At 39.8% G+C, this 13614-nt stretch overlaps 1 protein-coding gene across 1 annotated transcript in view; it reads right to left on the reverse strand.

The window, feature by feature from the left end:
* DNER (delta/notch like EGF repeat containing) overlaps nucleotides 1-13614 on the reverse strand; it is a 1195805-nt gene that overhangs the window by 774344 nt on the left and 407847 nt on the right. Inside the window, exon 3 of the mRNA XM_069213419.1 lies at nucleotides 3107-3201. Within this exon, the coding sequence (XP_069069520.1) occupies nucleotides 3107-3201 (95 nt within the window). The remainder of the gene's footprint in view (nucleotides 1-3106; nucleotides 3202-13614) is intronic.

Genomic DNA, 13614 nt, shown 5'->3' on the forward strand with positions numbered 1-13614 from the left:
CCGGCTCGATTCCGAGCCGGCTTCATCGTGGAAGCCTCTTTCCCGCTGGGCTGGCGGGCGGTCTGAAGGCGACCGCCCGCCAGCCCAGCGGGAAAGTCAGAATGACCGCCGCGGTCTTTCGACCGCGGAACGGTAATCTGACGGCGGGACTTTGGCGGGCGGCCTCCGCCGCCCGCCAAGGTCAGAATGAGGGCCATAGTCTGCAATGGCAGGCCTGAGACATGTTTAAAGGGCTACTTATATGGGTCACTCAATCAGTGCTGCAGGTCCACTAGTAGTGTTTAATTTACAGACCCTGGGTAGGTGTAGTGCCACTTTATTAGGGACTTAAAATTAAATTAAATGTGCCAATTGGGTCCAAGCCAATTTCAAAATGTTTAAAGAAGAGAGCTCTTTAGCACTGGTTAGCACTGGTTAGCTAGCAGAGATAATGTGTGCAGAGTCCTGGGACTTTGACCTGTATGTGGATTTGTCACGATGGGATAACAGAACATTCAAAAACACATCAGTGTGTCACATTGGGGGACCTAGACGCTTCAGGTGCACGGCAGTAGGGGGTGGGGAAAATATTCTGGTGAAACCCAAAACTGGTGAAATCCTCCTTCTTTTACTTCTTTCAGAACAAAATCAGGGCTATTCCAAAGACGACAATAAACAATTAGCCAAATCCCAGCACTGCCAGTGGGCCGAAAAGAATAATTACATTATTTGTAACTGCATTAAGGTAATTACAGTGCCAGGCGTCTGACAGGGCTGAACCACACACACAATTTTTGCAGTGAGATCTGCTCACGTGGGTCGTGGTTCTCACTTTCAGAACCAAGAACTGCATGTACTGCCAAAACAAATTTGCTTGCAGTTCCCTTGTTTTTTTAAACTGTCGCAGGCGGATTACGATCTTGAAAAAATGACTAAAGTGCTGTAGGATTCGCAAACAAATACCATTGACTAAATAAATAAATGTACTCCCACTAAACAGAAGTATATTGCTAAAGCCATTTCCAGCTTTAAAAATGCAACTGATTGATTTCTAAACAGAACTGTATAGAATGACACATTTGCTAGTTATAAAGATGGGATTAAGCCAGAAACAATATTTTGAAATGCAGGACCTATTTCTCTCATCCTTTGTAAAACAGTAAAAATACGAACATATTCAAGTTTCAGTTGACCATGGTACCACCAATATTATTCGAAAATATATATATTTTTTTTCCCGAGGGTAGCAAGGTCAAAAAAATGCTGATTTGTTGTTTTTCGTAGAACTAGTTAGAACAAGTAGGTATAACGAGAATCCGTAGAACGCCCTTCTGGGGAACAAAAACATAGGGCTACCAAAGGACATAGAAAATCTAAATGTTGCTACTACATTATTTTCAAAAGCAATAATTGTAACTAGTGGTTGTCATCTGTTACAAAACACTGGAATTAAGAGTGAGAAAAACAATGGTAAAATATTGAAAAATTTTGCAAATACTTCATGAACTGAAGTCTTGCACGAATGCATGTCAGAATGTTGGATGAGTGTTACTTAATATAATTGTTTTGTTGTAATTTAATGAGATGACATAGAACAGTGTGAACTGGTTGGAACTGTGAGACTTAAGGATTCAATTAGAATCTGGCAGAGCAGGCGAACCACCAAAAACCAATTTAACGTCACACAAATGTATGGATCCTCCATCTCACTTAATAGTGGAGGAACCACGGGCTTGCAACAGACTATACCAGTACAGACCCTTGACCTGAGATCCTATCTACCACAGGGACACTAGTTCACAGAGACTATTGTTTGCCTTACGTAGGGCAGACAATCACTAAGAGGGATATTTATAGAGCCCTAGCGCCACCTTGCACTACATTAACTTCATTGTATTTTAAGTTAATGTGGCCAAACGAGGCCAAAATCCCCACACCTTATATACAGGGTGGTGCAATGCATGCATTGTGCCACCCTGTAACTGCTTGTGCTACATTATGCCTGGGCCAGGCATAATGTATGCAAAGGGGGCGTGCCCCCGTTAGGGGAGCTGTTAAAATGGTGTAAGGAAATCTATGAGGTTTCCTTATGCCATTTTTCACAGCACTTTCAACGCCTGCTCAAGAGCAGGTGTTAAAAGGGGGCTTCCATTCTTTAGAATGGGGCCCTATGAACTCTGCAGGAGTAACACCAATATTTTGGCAATACTCCTGCAAAGTACATCAACAGCGTCATGAATAATGACGCTATTGCCCCCTAACTTGCGCCATGGTGCGTTGTATTTTAATTACTGCGCACACATGGTGGCGGTATGGGGGAGCTAAGGGGTGCAGGGAAAGTGGTGCTGCACTCGGTCCAGCGCCACTTTACATAAATCTGCCCCTCAATGTCTAAAACTAATATGACATCAAAAACACCTCTTAGCACTTTTATGGACTATAATAATAATAATAATAATAATAATAATAATAATAATAATAATGATGATGATGATGATGATATAATGCAATAACAACAGAATGGTGGAAGTTTGAACACAAAGATTTAGAACATGATACTGTTTTCACTATGGCTTATAAGAAAACGTGGAAGAGTTTATAAGATTGATTAAAATAGGCAATATATTCGATCAATATGAAAATGAAATTACCTAGAGATGCACTGGTAACACCTTTACCATCCCAGGATCATGCATCTTCCATTAACTCTTCACAATGTTTGTAGCAGCTATCTTTTGTCTAAAAAAGAGGCCCGAATTACCACTGTAAACAATGTTTTACTTGTGGAAAAGGGTGGCCGGTAATGGTCTTACCTGCTCATGCCTTTCCACCATGTTTACAGGACAAGATCATAAGCAGGACTTTAAAGACTGATAACGAAAAATAAATGAACATTGAAAGCAAATCTTTAGCTACAGGAAAACTGGGCATGATATTGATGCTATCTGATGCAATAACAGGGAGATGAGAGAAGTTTAGATATGTCAAAGTAGCAGCTGCAACACAGTGCAACTGGGTGGGAGATAAAAAGAAAGATGAAAAGATACAGGAGAGGTAAAAAAAAAAAGCACAAGACAGACAAACTGCACAGACAACCTGTTACTTGCAATCAACAGTCTATGCTCACTTTATTGATGTGTTCTGAGGAACTTCAAAAGAGATGAGCCGCCCTCCCGAAGAGCTGTTGGAGCTGGCGTTTCCACAGGCAATATCTGCAGATATCTGAAAATAACAAGGAATGGATATGTTAGAGGTGTTTTGTCCTCTCAAGCATTAGCAGTGAGTTTTCCTCTCATGTACTGCCTTTACAACCAGCTTTTGTCAAGGTAGGGAAGTAGGGTTCATAGCCTTGTGAGTATTTTTTTCATTTCTCTGAGATTCAGCCTGACTTTTGTTGTGAACCGGATTCCTAGACAGTGGCATACCTTCTAGGGGCTGGGGAGAGGGTCGATGTTGGGGTGTTACACCCCTCAAAAAATGTATTATTTGGGAAATAGGTAGGTATAGGTCCTTTCAGTTGGGTTTGGTGAGCGGTTTGTCAGATTTCACCATGGATTTTTATAAGTACACACAGACAAAAACACACACATGCATGCACTCTCTCTCTCTCCTCCCTACCTTAAAACTTGGTTAGTTTGAAAACAATTGTGTTTTAAGTACCCAAGGATCTGCAGCCCTCTCTCTTTCCGCTGCCTTTTAAGCCCTCCTCGTGCCCTGCTTTTCATAATGTGTTTTAACACGATTGATTGCTGGAAAATCTGAAGCTTACACCCCACCCCCAAGCTTACTGTCCAAGCTACACCCTGGTTCCTAGAGTCTAATATCACTTTTATTAGTTTGCAAAGTGTATCTCTCTTTTTCTCTGAACACAAATGCCCTTATTGAGAAATGGTCAGATTTGGAAGTGGGCTGTTGTCAATATAGGGGAACTGTATTCTGTGCGTTCACAGGCCAGAATCTGAGTGGCAGTCTGGAGAAACTGGATGGGTATACATGGGATTGGTAGTAATCCTGTGGATCCAATAACTTGACTTTAATGAATCACAAATAAACAACTGCTTGTATTGAGAAGTGTGACTGCCAGTGCAATCTTCCATCTATACAAATTCTAATAAAAAATAATTCATACAATCAAATGGTAGAATTCAAACTTTGGTTTGTTGCTAGAGTGGTGAAAGGAATTGCCTTGACCACTGACCAATGTCCAAAGCGAGAAAGCAGGGAGAATCATCTTGGAAAAAGAGACAGCATTAAATTGACAAGGATACTGCATCTCAATTACAATAACCTCTTTATGCAGCTTCCCTTGCCCATTTTTAATATGTTCTTTTGGGGTAGACTGATTCCAGATGTTTAATGGTCGAATTTCGGGAAAAAGGGATGGTGCTTATAAAAAATATTATATTTGATAGCAAAATTTTCAACATATGATTATAGTTCATTCTAAAAAATACAATTTGTCAAGTCAAATTTTACATCATTCATAACAATACGCACACCTTTTCCAAAATCCATTAAAGAACGAGATTGTCTGTAACTGATAGGGAAAATCACTCTGACGGAGCCGTACAGCAAACGTACAAAGATTTTTGATTTTCTAAAAAGCTTAACCCAAAGCTAGATTTACTTTTGAAAAATAAAAAACAATGCTACAAGCTTGGTAAGAGAGGCAATGAGCACCTTTCAGTGCCCCGTACTGCCAGTTCCTGAGAGTGACCGGCATTTAAAATGGCTATAAGTCACTCTAAATGAGGCATTTAAAATGGCTATGTCACTCTAAATGAGGTGGGAGAACATGCAGCCAAACCTATTTTGGCCCTTACTCTGTCGGGGTGCTGGAAATGTTTGACCACAGTTGAGATAGAATACTCTCTGCTGTCATCGAACTATGGTCTGCGTAAATTTAAATCAGGAGAGAGGCACTTAGCCTTGGCAGGAAAAAAACTGTCACTGTTTGGAGAGAGTTCTCTCTCTGCCAAGATCTACATCAGCCCCAAAGTCTGATTTTATCATGACCAAAGCTCCTTCAAATAAAGCCTACATTATCATGATGACTACTTCAAGTCTATTGACAAAAGAGTGAATAGATAAAAGTACTAAGTGACAACCACGCCTCTTTGCATTGCCACAATATTTTTATGTAATCTTAACAGTCAAAGTACTGTCTCTCTAATGCAGAGTTTACTTTATTCATTTTGTATTTGAGCCCTCTTAATTGTTCTTTCACAGTTACATCTTTGCCTCTTTTGTTCTACTTCCTTTGCAAAATTCTCAGATCTAGTTCCAGACTCTTTTGCTCATTCTCTCTTCTTTGAACCACAATCACCTTCTTAAACTAGACTTTAGAATTGCAAGACCATATTGTAATCCTGGAAAGATGATTCATTCTCATTATAAATATTAATTTCTGCTTGAAGTCGAGGCATCAATTGTTGATCTCATAAAAGAGATTCATGCAGGCTCAGACACAGGCTCTAAAGTGGTATTTTAGCTGTGTCCTAGAAAACTTAATACAGCTGTTGTCTTGTTGCAGGACCCTAGTTTAAGTAGGTTTGAAACAAAATAGTTAAGAAGATTGTTAGAGGGGTAAAAGTGGTATAACTTACTATAAAACAAAATTTCATATACATCAGTGGCACTTGTAATACGGCAGACCAGATATCTGTCAAGTGTGTGATGGAGTAACCCATCTGCTGAACTCTAAATTAGGCTCTAAATGTTAAAATCAATAGAATAATAAAAGTGCCTTATTATAGATATTGAATAGCAGATTCATATATAAATAGTGAAGATATCTTGTTAACTAACAAAATGGTTGACATATTTATTTGAGAAACTGGGTAGAATACTTATACCGTTCAGACAATATAGGATACTTATGGATGGAGATATTAATGTTGTATCAAGCCTGTTTCTGGACAGAACTCGTTGGCAGGCATGAAAGAGATCAACAGAAAAGAGCTGTAGTATTAAAACTAATGAACTACTTGTATTTGATATACTTTGAAGAGTAGTTAACAAAGTAGTGACAGAGCACCACTTTACTTTTTATTCAATGTCATGTTATTGCTCGCCTAGAGTAAAATACATACTTGGAAGCAAACTAATCGCAGGGTAAATTGTATCTCCCAGTCATGACAATGTACACTTTTCAGAGTATGCTGTAGTTATATTTAGAATGTCTTGTGGTTAGCCAAAGTATTTTAGCACCATCATTTCTAGATTACATAGCATGGACTAGTGCAAATATCAAAGACATTTCCACTGACTAATGTAAGGAAGTACTCTTAAAGTTCTGGCTAAAAACTGATGCAAAATTTCTATGCTGCAATCTATGCAATACGTCCAGTTTGACGGTTCCATAAAATGAGCGTGGACACAACTAATTTGTAAACTTGATTGAATAGACCAGAATTTATAAATAATTAATTCTGGGCCAGGTGATATTTAACATGAAATCATACATGACTCATTTAATTGATCATGTATGCCTTTTTCTACTCAGATTTAGGGCCCGATTACAACCTTGGAGGTTGGGATATCCTGCCCACAGAACTTGTAATATGGCGGACAGAATATCCGTTTGTGATTGAGTATCCCATCCGCCTAGTCATAATTAGGCCAATAATGTGAATCATATTATCATGACAAAAAAAGAAAAAACCTTTTTCTTTATGCCTAACACACAAAACAGTTCTTTAGATTTCTATGTTTTAGGTAACAATTTAGCAGGAATTGTTAACTTAAAGGAACACTTGTTATTCTGTTTCACAAAAGTGTTTTTATACTAGAAGTAAGCATGTTCACTACCTGAAATAAACAATCTGAGCCATATTACACGTGTATGCTGTTCATCAAAAGGTGATGCACAATTAGAAATGTGCACCATTTCACTCCAGCAGAACACACAATTCCACAGTGGACTCTAGTTAGAGCAGTGAAGGTGCACATTCCCAGAACTGGGTCCTCAACATCAACCTTGAAATGCAAGGCTACGTTCTTGATTTCATGAGAGAGGCAGATGCGTTGCTACAAATAATATAAACATAGCAAACGGGGGGCCACATGTACGTAGCTTCTTTATTGTTGCAAGAAAGAGCATTTTAGTATGTACAGGCCCTATTTTAGTCTATTTACTCAATTGAAAAATAGGTTTGCGAGTCGCGATTAGGAAGGGATGTTCCCTTCCTAATTGCGAGTCGCAGTGCGATGTAGTATTGTTTTGTGACCGTGAATGCGGTCACAAAACAATCTCAAATATCACCAATTTCAAATTGGTGCTGTCTCCAGCAGGCCGCCATCCCTGTGAGTGCAGCCATTCCCAATGGGGTCGCAAATTGCAACCTACCTCATGAATATTAATGAGGTAGGTCATTTGCAACCCCATTGTGAATCGCAAACAGTGTGAAGTCATATGGTTTATCGACTCACAAATGAGTCACAAAACTCTGAGTCATATATCTGGCCCTAATTCCTGAAGCCGTGTTCTTCAAAGTTCAACCTCCTGGGCACCCTCTGCCTAGCTTTGGAGAGAAAGCTGTAATGGTATGCAGTCCTTGACTGTTTCCTTCATTATACAGTTACCATCAAGGTGCATCCATGGGGAATGCAAAACCTTTTTCTAAAGCACCATACTGTGTTTGCTATTTATGGCTCTTTTAGACCTATCCCCAAGAGTTGGTCTACTCGTTAGTGTGAAGTTATCTGTGCCGTGTATGCACTATTGAGGACATCAGCATCTAGGCAAAACCACAAACTACATTTGTGCACATCAGATAAATATGGGCAACCACAAATTTGCAATTTTCCCATTTTAGCAGTGCAATGTTAGTACACCAAAGCACTGCTCCATAGGCAACAGATACTTCATTCAAACAGTGATGTTCTTACATTGCACACCCCACAAACCCAATACATTTGTGCAACCATAAAGGGAACACGCCTGACTCCTGAGTAGCTGATAAAAACACTCTGAAGCTTCATCCAGGCCCAGCACGAAAAAAATAAAACAATGATGGTGGAATGATTCAATTAAGAATAACCACTAGTAATTACTCTGTGCCACCATTATAATTTTGCTTAGTGTACATCTATAAGCAGAACTAAGCATACACAAATCAGCTTCGTCCAGCTCCTATGGGAACAATCCAGCTAGAACTGGTAGACCACACCGTCTTTGATTGGAAACTCAAGAAAAACCCAGATCAGTTTCTGCTTCGTATGTGCCTCAACAGAGATGTGAAGCTTGAGTCCATGCCAAGAATTGGCTTACTAATTAGTGTGAAGTTATCTGTGCCGTGTATGCACTATTGAGGACATCAGCATCTAGGAAAAACTACAAACCACATTTGTGCACATCAGATAAATATGGGCAACCACAAATTTGCAATTTTCCCATTTAAGCAGTGCAATGTTAGTACACCAAAGCACTGCTCCATAGGCAACAGATACTTCATTCAAACAGTGATGCTCTTAAATTGCACACCCCACAAACCCAATACATCTGTGCAACCATAAAGAGAACATGCCTGACTCCTGAGTGGCTGAAAAAAACACTCTGAAGCTTCATCCAGGCCCAGCACGAAAAAAATAAAACAATGAGGGTGGAATGATTCAATTAAGAATAACCACTAGTAATTACTCTGTGTCACCATTATAATTTTGCTTAGTGTACATCTATAAGCAGAACTAAGTATACACAAATCAGCTTCGTCCAGCTCCTATGGGAACGATCCAGCTAGAACTGGTAGACCACACCGTCTTTGATTGGAAACTCAAGAAAAACCCAGATCAGTTTCTGCTTCGTATGTGCCTCAACAGAGATGTGAAGCTTGAGTCCATGCCAAAAATATGCATAGCTCTATTGAGGTACATTGAGATAAATCCTGTCTTGAGCTCATTAATACCCACTAAAAGAACTTCAGCCCTTTCCTCTTACACTTTTCAATATTTTGAGAAAGGGAGGATGCAGATGGAGAAACAGTTGAACAAATAATAATCATCAGTGAAACTGGAGTCTGCTCTGCTAGCTCTGGAAATACAAACACTTTTCCTGCTTCTCAGACTCCAAACAAGTCAGAGAGGTGCATCTTCCATTTTGTCAATTCTTTGCACCACCATGCACCTTTTGATTGACCACAAATGCAGTTTTTAAACTAATAAGTTGTATTCTGTATGGCATGTGGACATTTCGGGACAAAAAAACAGACATTTTATTATGAAATGCACAACATTTGACATACATTCTAGATATGCACTGTACATGCACCACTATAAACTTTTTTTTCAGAATGCTTTATGCAGATTAGATTTATATTTGTCTTTCCAAATCGTATTTCTTTTTTTAAGAAAGAGCACAAAGTATACATTCCCTGGGATTAGGCACTACTATTTTCCAGAAAGAAACGTATTTGCCTGAGCAATGTTTATACAACTGTATTTTATAACAAATAGTGATGGTATTAGAAAAAGGAATTTAGGTGTTCCTCTATAGCCATTACAAGGCGCCCAGGGGATATGAAACTTGATAAGTACTGTGCTTTTCACAACGTGTTATTTCACTTTGTGTGATCTTGTGATGTGTGTTCATGCTACAGGCACTAACAGCAGTACTTGTAAACAAAGAAAAATGGTCAATGATCCCAAGACCTTGAGGAAACATAATCATCCCGATTTTAAAAAGATGACCCATCCAATTATCACCCATTATTTAACTCCCTTTTTAACAACAAGAGAGAAGAGGTCGGGCCTCATTCTCAGTGTCCCGTGATCTGTGGCGGTATTATTGCACATGGTGAATAACAAAACCACAGGGTGCTTTCTTTACAGGTGCCCTATTACCTTCCCACTATGACTTCCGCACCTCAGAGTTGAGGATTGCTGAAGCGTAAATTTTAGTAAGGCTTTTAGTGCACCAGACATCAGCAGTTGGTATCATTGATATACACGCTAAAAGGCCTAATGTAGAAATGCTGCACTGACCCTCATTTAAAAGTGTTCACATTTATATTTGATGGCAGACGTTGTGTTTACCAGAACTGACAGTGTGCTAACATGATTTCACAATGTTGAAATATGTTATAATCCTTAGACTCAATTAATAACAGTAATGAATATGATTTATAGTGATTTATGAATAATTAGTATAAGGTAACATGTGCGCAGAAAAATAAATGAGCCTTTCTGTCATACTTAATAAAATGTTTTAACAAAGTCTGCAATTATTCATGAATTGCTTTTATATATTCTGATGAGAAATTATTAATGTTGAATTTGTAAGATTGCATTTTATGTGTGTTTTCTTAATGGCAATATTAATGTATTATATTTTTTGTGTTAGCATAACTAGGCCTGAAGTTTGCCTGACCTGAAGTTGCCTAGGCCTGAAGTTTGCAGCAGCACTAGTAACAAGTAATTTTTTTCCTCTAACATGATTTTTTCCACTAGGTATATATATGTGTGTGTGTGTGTGTGTGTGTGTGTGTGTGTGTGTGTAGTTAAAGCTAGGTCTGCATTTAAATAAGATAAGCTTTTTTTGGTTTGCTCATAACTTTAGCACCATTTGACGAAACTTCACAAAACTTTCCTAAAAACTGACAAATTCATTTTTGGGGGTGTGTGCACCCCTGAACCATAATATGGTCCAGCAGACCCCATACCCCGGGGCCACAGTAGTTTTTTTTTTTATGGAAAGGGGGCATAAGCCCTCCTCCATGGACCCTAGAAAGCCCCTGGTAACCCAATTCCCCAAGCCACTGCTGTTCACTGCCTGGGAGACTGCAGACAGGGAATAGAAATGTAATTCCCTACCCACACTCTCCTGGGCAAGGAATACAGCTTTGCTCCTGCCCGGCAGGAGCAGAGAAAGAAACTGCTCTCACAGGGCTGGTTGAAGTGAAAAAAAAAACAGTTCTCACAGCAACCAGATTGGGTGCCTACTGGGGAGCTAGCAGGGGCCTTGGGGATCTTGCTCGCCCCACAATTACCCTGAACATTAAAAAAAGGTTTGTGGCTGCCATGGGAAGGCACTGGGGCACCCATGGCAAAAATAAATTTGGCCAGCTTCTGTCGTAGTTGGACTCTTGCCCTAGGAAAGACTGCTGGTTTAGGGGTGACAGCACTACTGTTTTTAGGGGACTAGATCAATCCTACAACAAATCGCAACTGTTGACCCAACCCTCCCAGCTCACAAGCAGTACCTCACCAAAAACCCAAACAATAAAAGGTGATTTCTGGCAGCTTTTATGCATGGACTCTAGAGTAGGACATCTCAGGGGAGTTGTGGTTAAATGGAGATTACCCTTTTCTCACATGAGCAATATGTCACACAGGCAACGAAGGAGATGCAGTAAAGTTTTCAATAGATTTTACTAACAAGACTGCAATCTACTGTAAAATGCATGAGCTGAAATAAGTAGGATGATGAGCAATGCATGAAGCAGAATTGTAAAAATGAGAGTTGTGAATATAAAGACCTCCACCATCTTGCAATAACATGAGATGTGAAATAGTCCTAATACCCTAGCCTGGAAAACCTAATCTCTAACCGAACGAGAGCTAGATGTGTTAAACCTAATCTGCCAGTACCATGTCCATGAGACGATCCCCCAACCCTTGTTACCTTGGAATGGGGTCTCTAGATCAGACTCCGTGGAGATATAAAGGCTGGGTCTGCATTAATGCGACATGTAGCATAGATAGCGTTGATGGGATCTGGTCAGAATCACTCTGATAACCTTGTCTGCATGAGATGTATTTATACAGATCTTGTAGGACCCCTGATGCAGATATCTTCCCAAACAAAAGATAAGAAAGCATGCTTGGGGTGTCAATTATATAAACAATTCCCTCAGAAAAAAACCTTATGCTCCTGTCACACGTAAGTGGGAAAGGGACATGATGTAAATACATTTCTGAATTTCGCAGGCAAGTACTCCATCAGCGTGATGGAGTAATTTATTCCATCACCCTGACGGAGTACAATCCATCCACCAAATTTTAATTCAGACCTTAAAATATAGCAAAGAATTACCACTCCAGTCCTTGTCCACATTTACTGGAGTTTACCTTGTGACCTCATGCACTCCCACCAAGACCACCCGATCATTTAGTTGAAGATGGTGGGAAGTGAAATGCTTTGAAAATAAAATTGCAACACAAGTCAATTGGACTAAGTACCCTTTTCATATCTAATACCTAGACATGAAAATGAAAAAGCCTTTCTATCATAGGAGACTGATTGGCCACAATTTCATTTCTAACCTGTGGTGCCACTAGCCACTTTGGACTTCAGGTAAATCTTTGCTACTGCTGATGTATGAACCATTTGACAGCCATGAAGTGAGCCTTGCAGCACAGACAGCCAGATCTTTCCATGTCTTCAACAGCAAACATATTAGCTTGTTTTCCTTTGTTTATCATTTTCTATCATGGATCTCCTTGGCGTTAAAACTTGGCATATCTGTGTCTGTTCTTAAAAGCTACTTGAAAATGCTTTGAAAACTGGCAGTCTGGTTCTGTATTCAATGCACGTCCCACTTCCATTGGAGAGTCACAATACAGAGGAACTGATGGCTCTTGTATTTCAAGTGGCATATAGGTTTTTAGATCCAGTTCTAGCAAGCTTTCAGTCCTTGTACCCTTTGCCATAAGTAAAATTGTTCACATGAGAGATTTCCCATTCCCCTTTGGACTGCGTGCAGTTTGCTTTTTGGCAGAGAGGTACTTCATTTCCCATATAACTACCATTACATTTGGAAAACATTTGGTTCACGTCTCACCTCTTCCAAATATTGAATAGTCAGGTTTTCCTGAACATCCCATCCACATCCTGAGCAGACTTCATAGGCACCTGTGAGTATCATGCATTACTCTGGGGAATTCAGACTCCCTTGCTCTCAATGTGGCCCTTTTACAGATCCTAAATTCTCCATACCCAAGCATCTAGAGTCCAGTCAATGGACAGAGACTGACTTACTTACTGTAGTAGTATGCTAATGCACCCCTTACCCCACATGCCAGTGGACCTCTATCCTCCTATTTTGCCAACCAAAGTGCACCTCAATTTCTATATCCCTCCCCCAATATGTCAGAACAAGGGCCACAGCTTGTCAATTCTCCTCAATTCTCCAGTTAGTTCAACCAAATGGATCCACACACAGCACTGCCAGTGCACCTTGTATGTTACCTGTGGCACTGCCTGCTTCTTACTGTTCAAACACTGGGGCCCACACTGAGCTTTGTCAATGAACCTCCATTCTGCCTTATATCATCAAATGTGATTGCTGTACGGAGACAATACTCCAGCACTACCAACCAATTCTAACTTATTTCCCAGTGCAGCCCTTTGTGGGGTAATAATAACATATACGTCAGTGAGACTTATGAGAGCTCATATCTTAGTTTCTTCATGCACTGATGGTATTGAAAAAAGAGTTTGTATTTGTCACTGAAGGAAACTGTTAGACCTGACATTCTTAGAGTGGTCGTCCCTCAACTTTTTGCCTGTCTCCCTCCATTTTTCTGACCTTGTTTTTGCTGGTTTTATGACTCTGCACTTTAATACTGCTGACCAGTACTAAAGTGCTTGTGGTCTATCCCCTAAACATGGTAATATTGGCTCCTACCTAATTGGCA

Source organism: Pleurodeles waltl, chromosome 11 (genome assembly GCF_031143425.1).
Source record: "Pleurodeles waltl isolate 20211129_DDA chromosome 11, aPleWal1.hap1.20221129, whole genome shotgun sequence".
Classification (NCBI taxonomy): Eukaryota; Metazoa; Chordata; class Amphibia; order Caudata; family Salamandridae; genus Pleurodeles; species Pleurodeles waltl.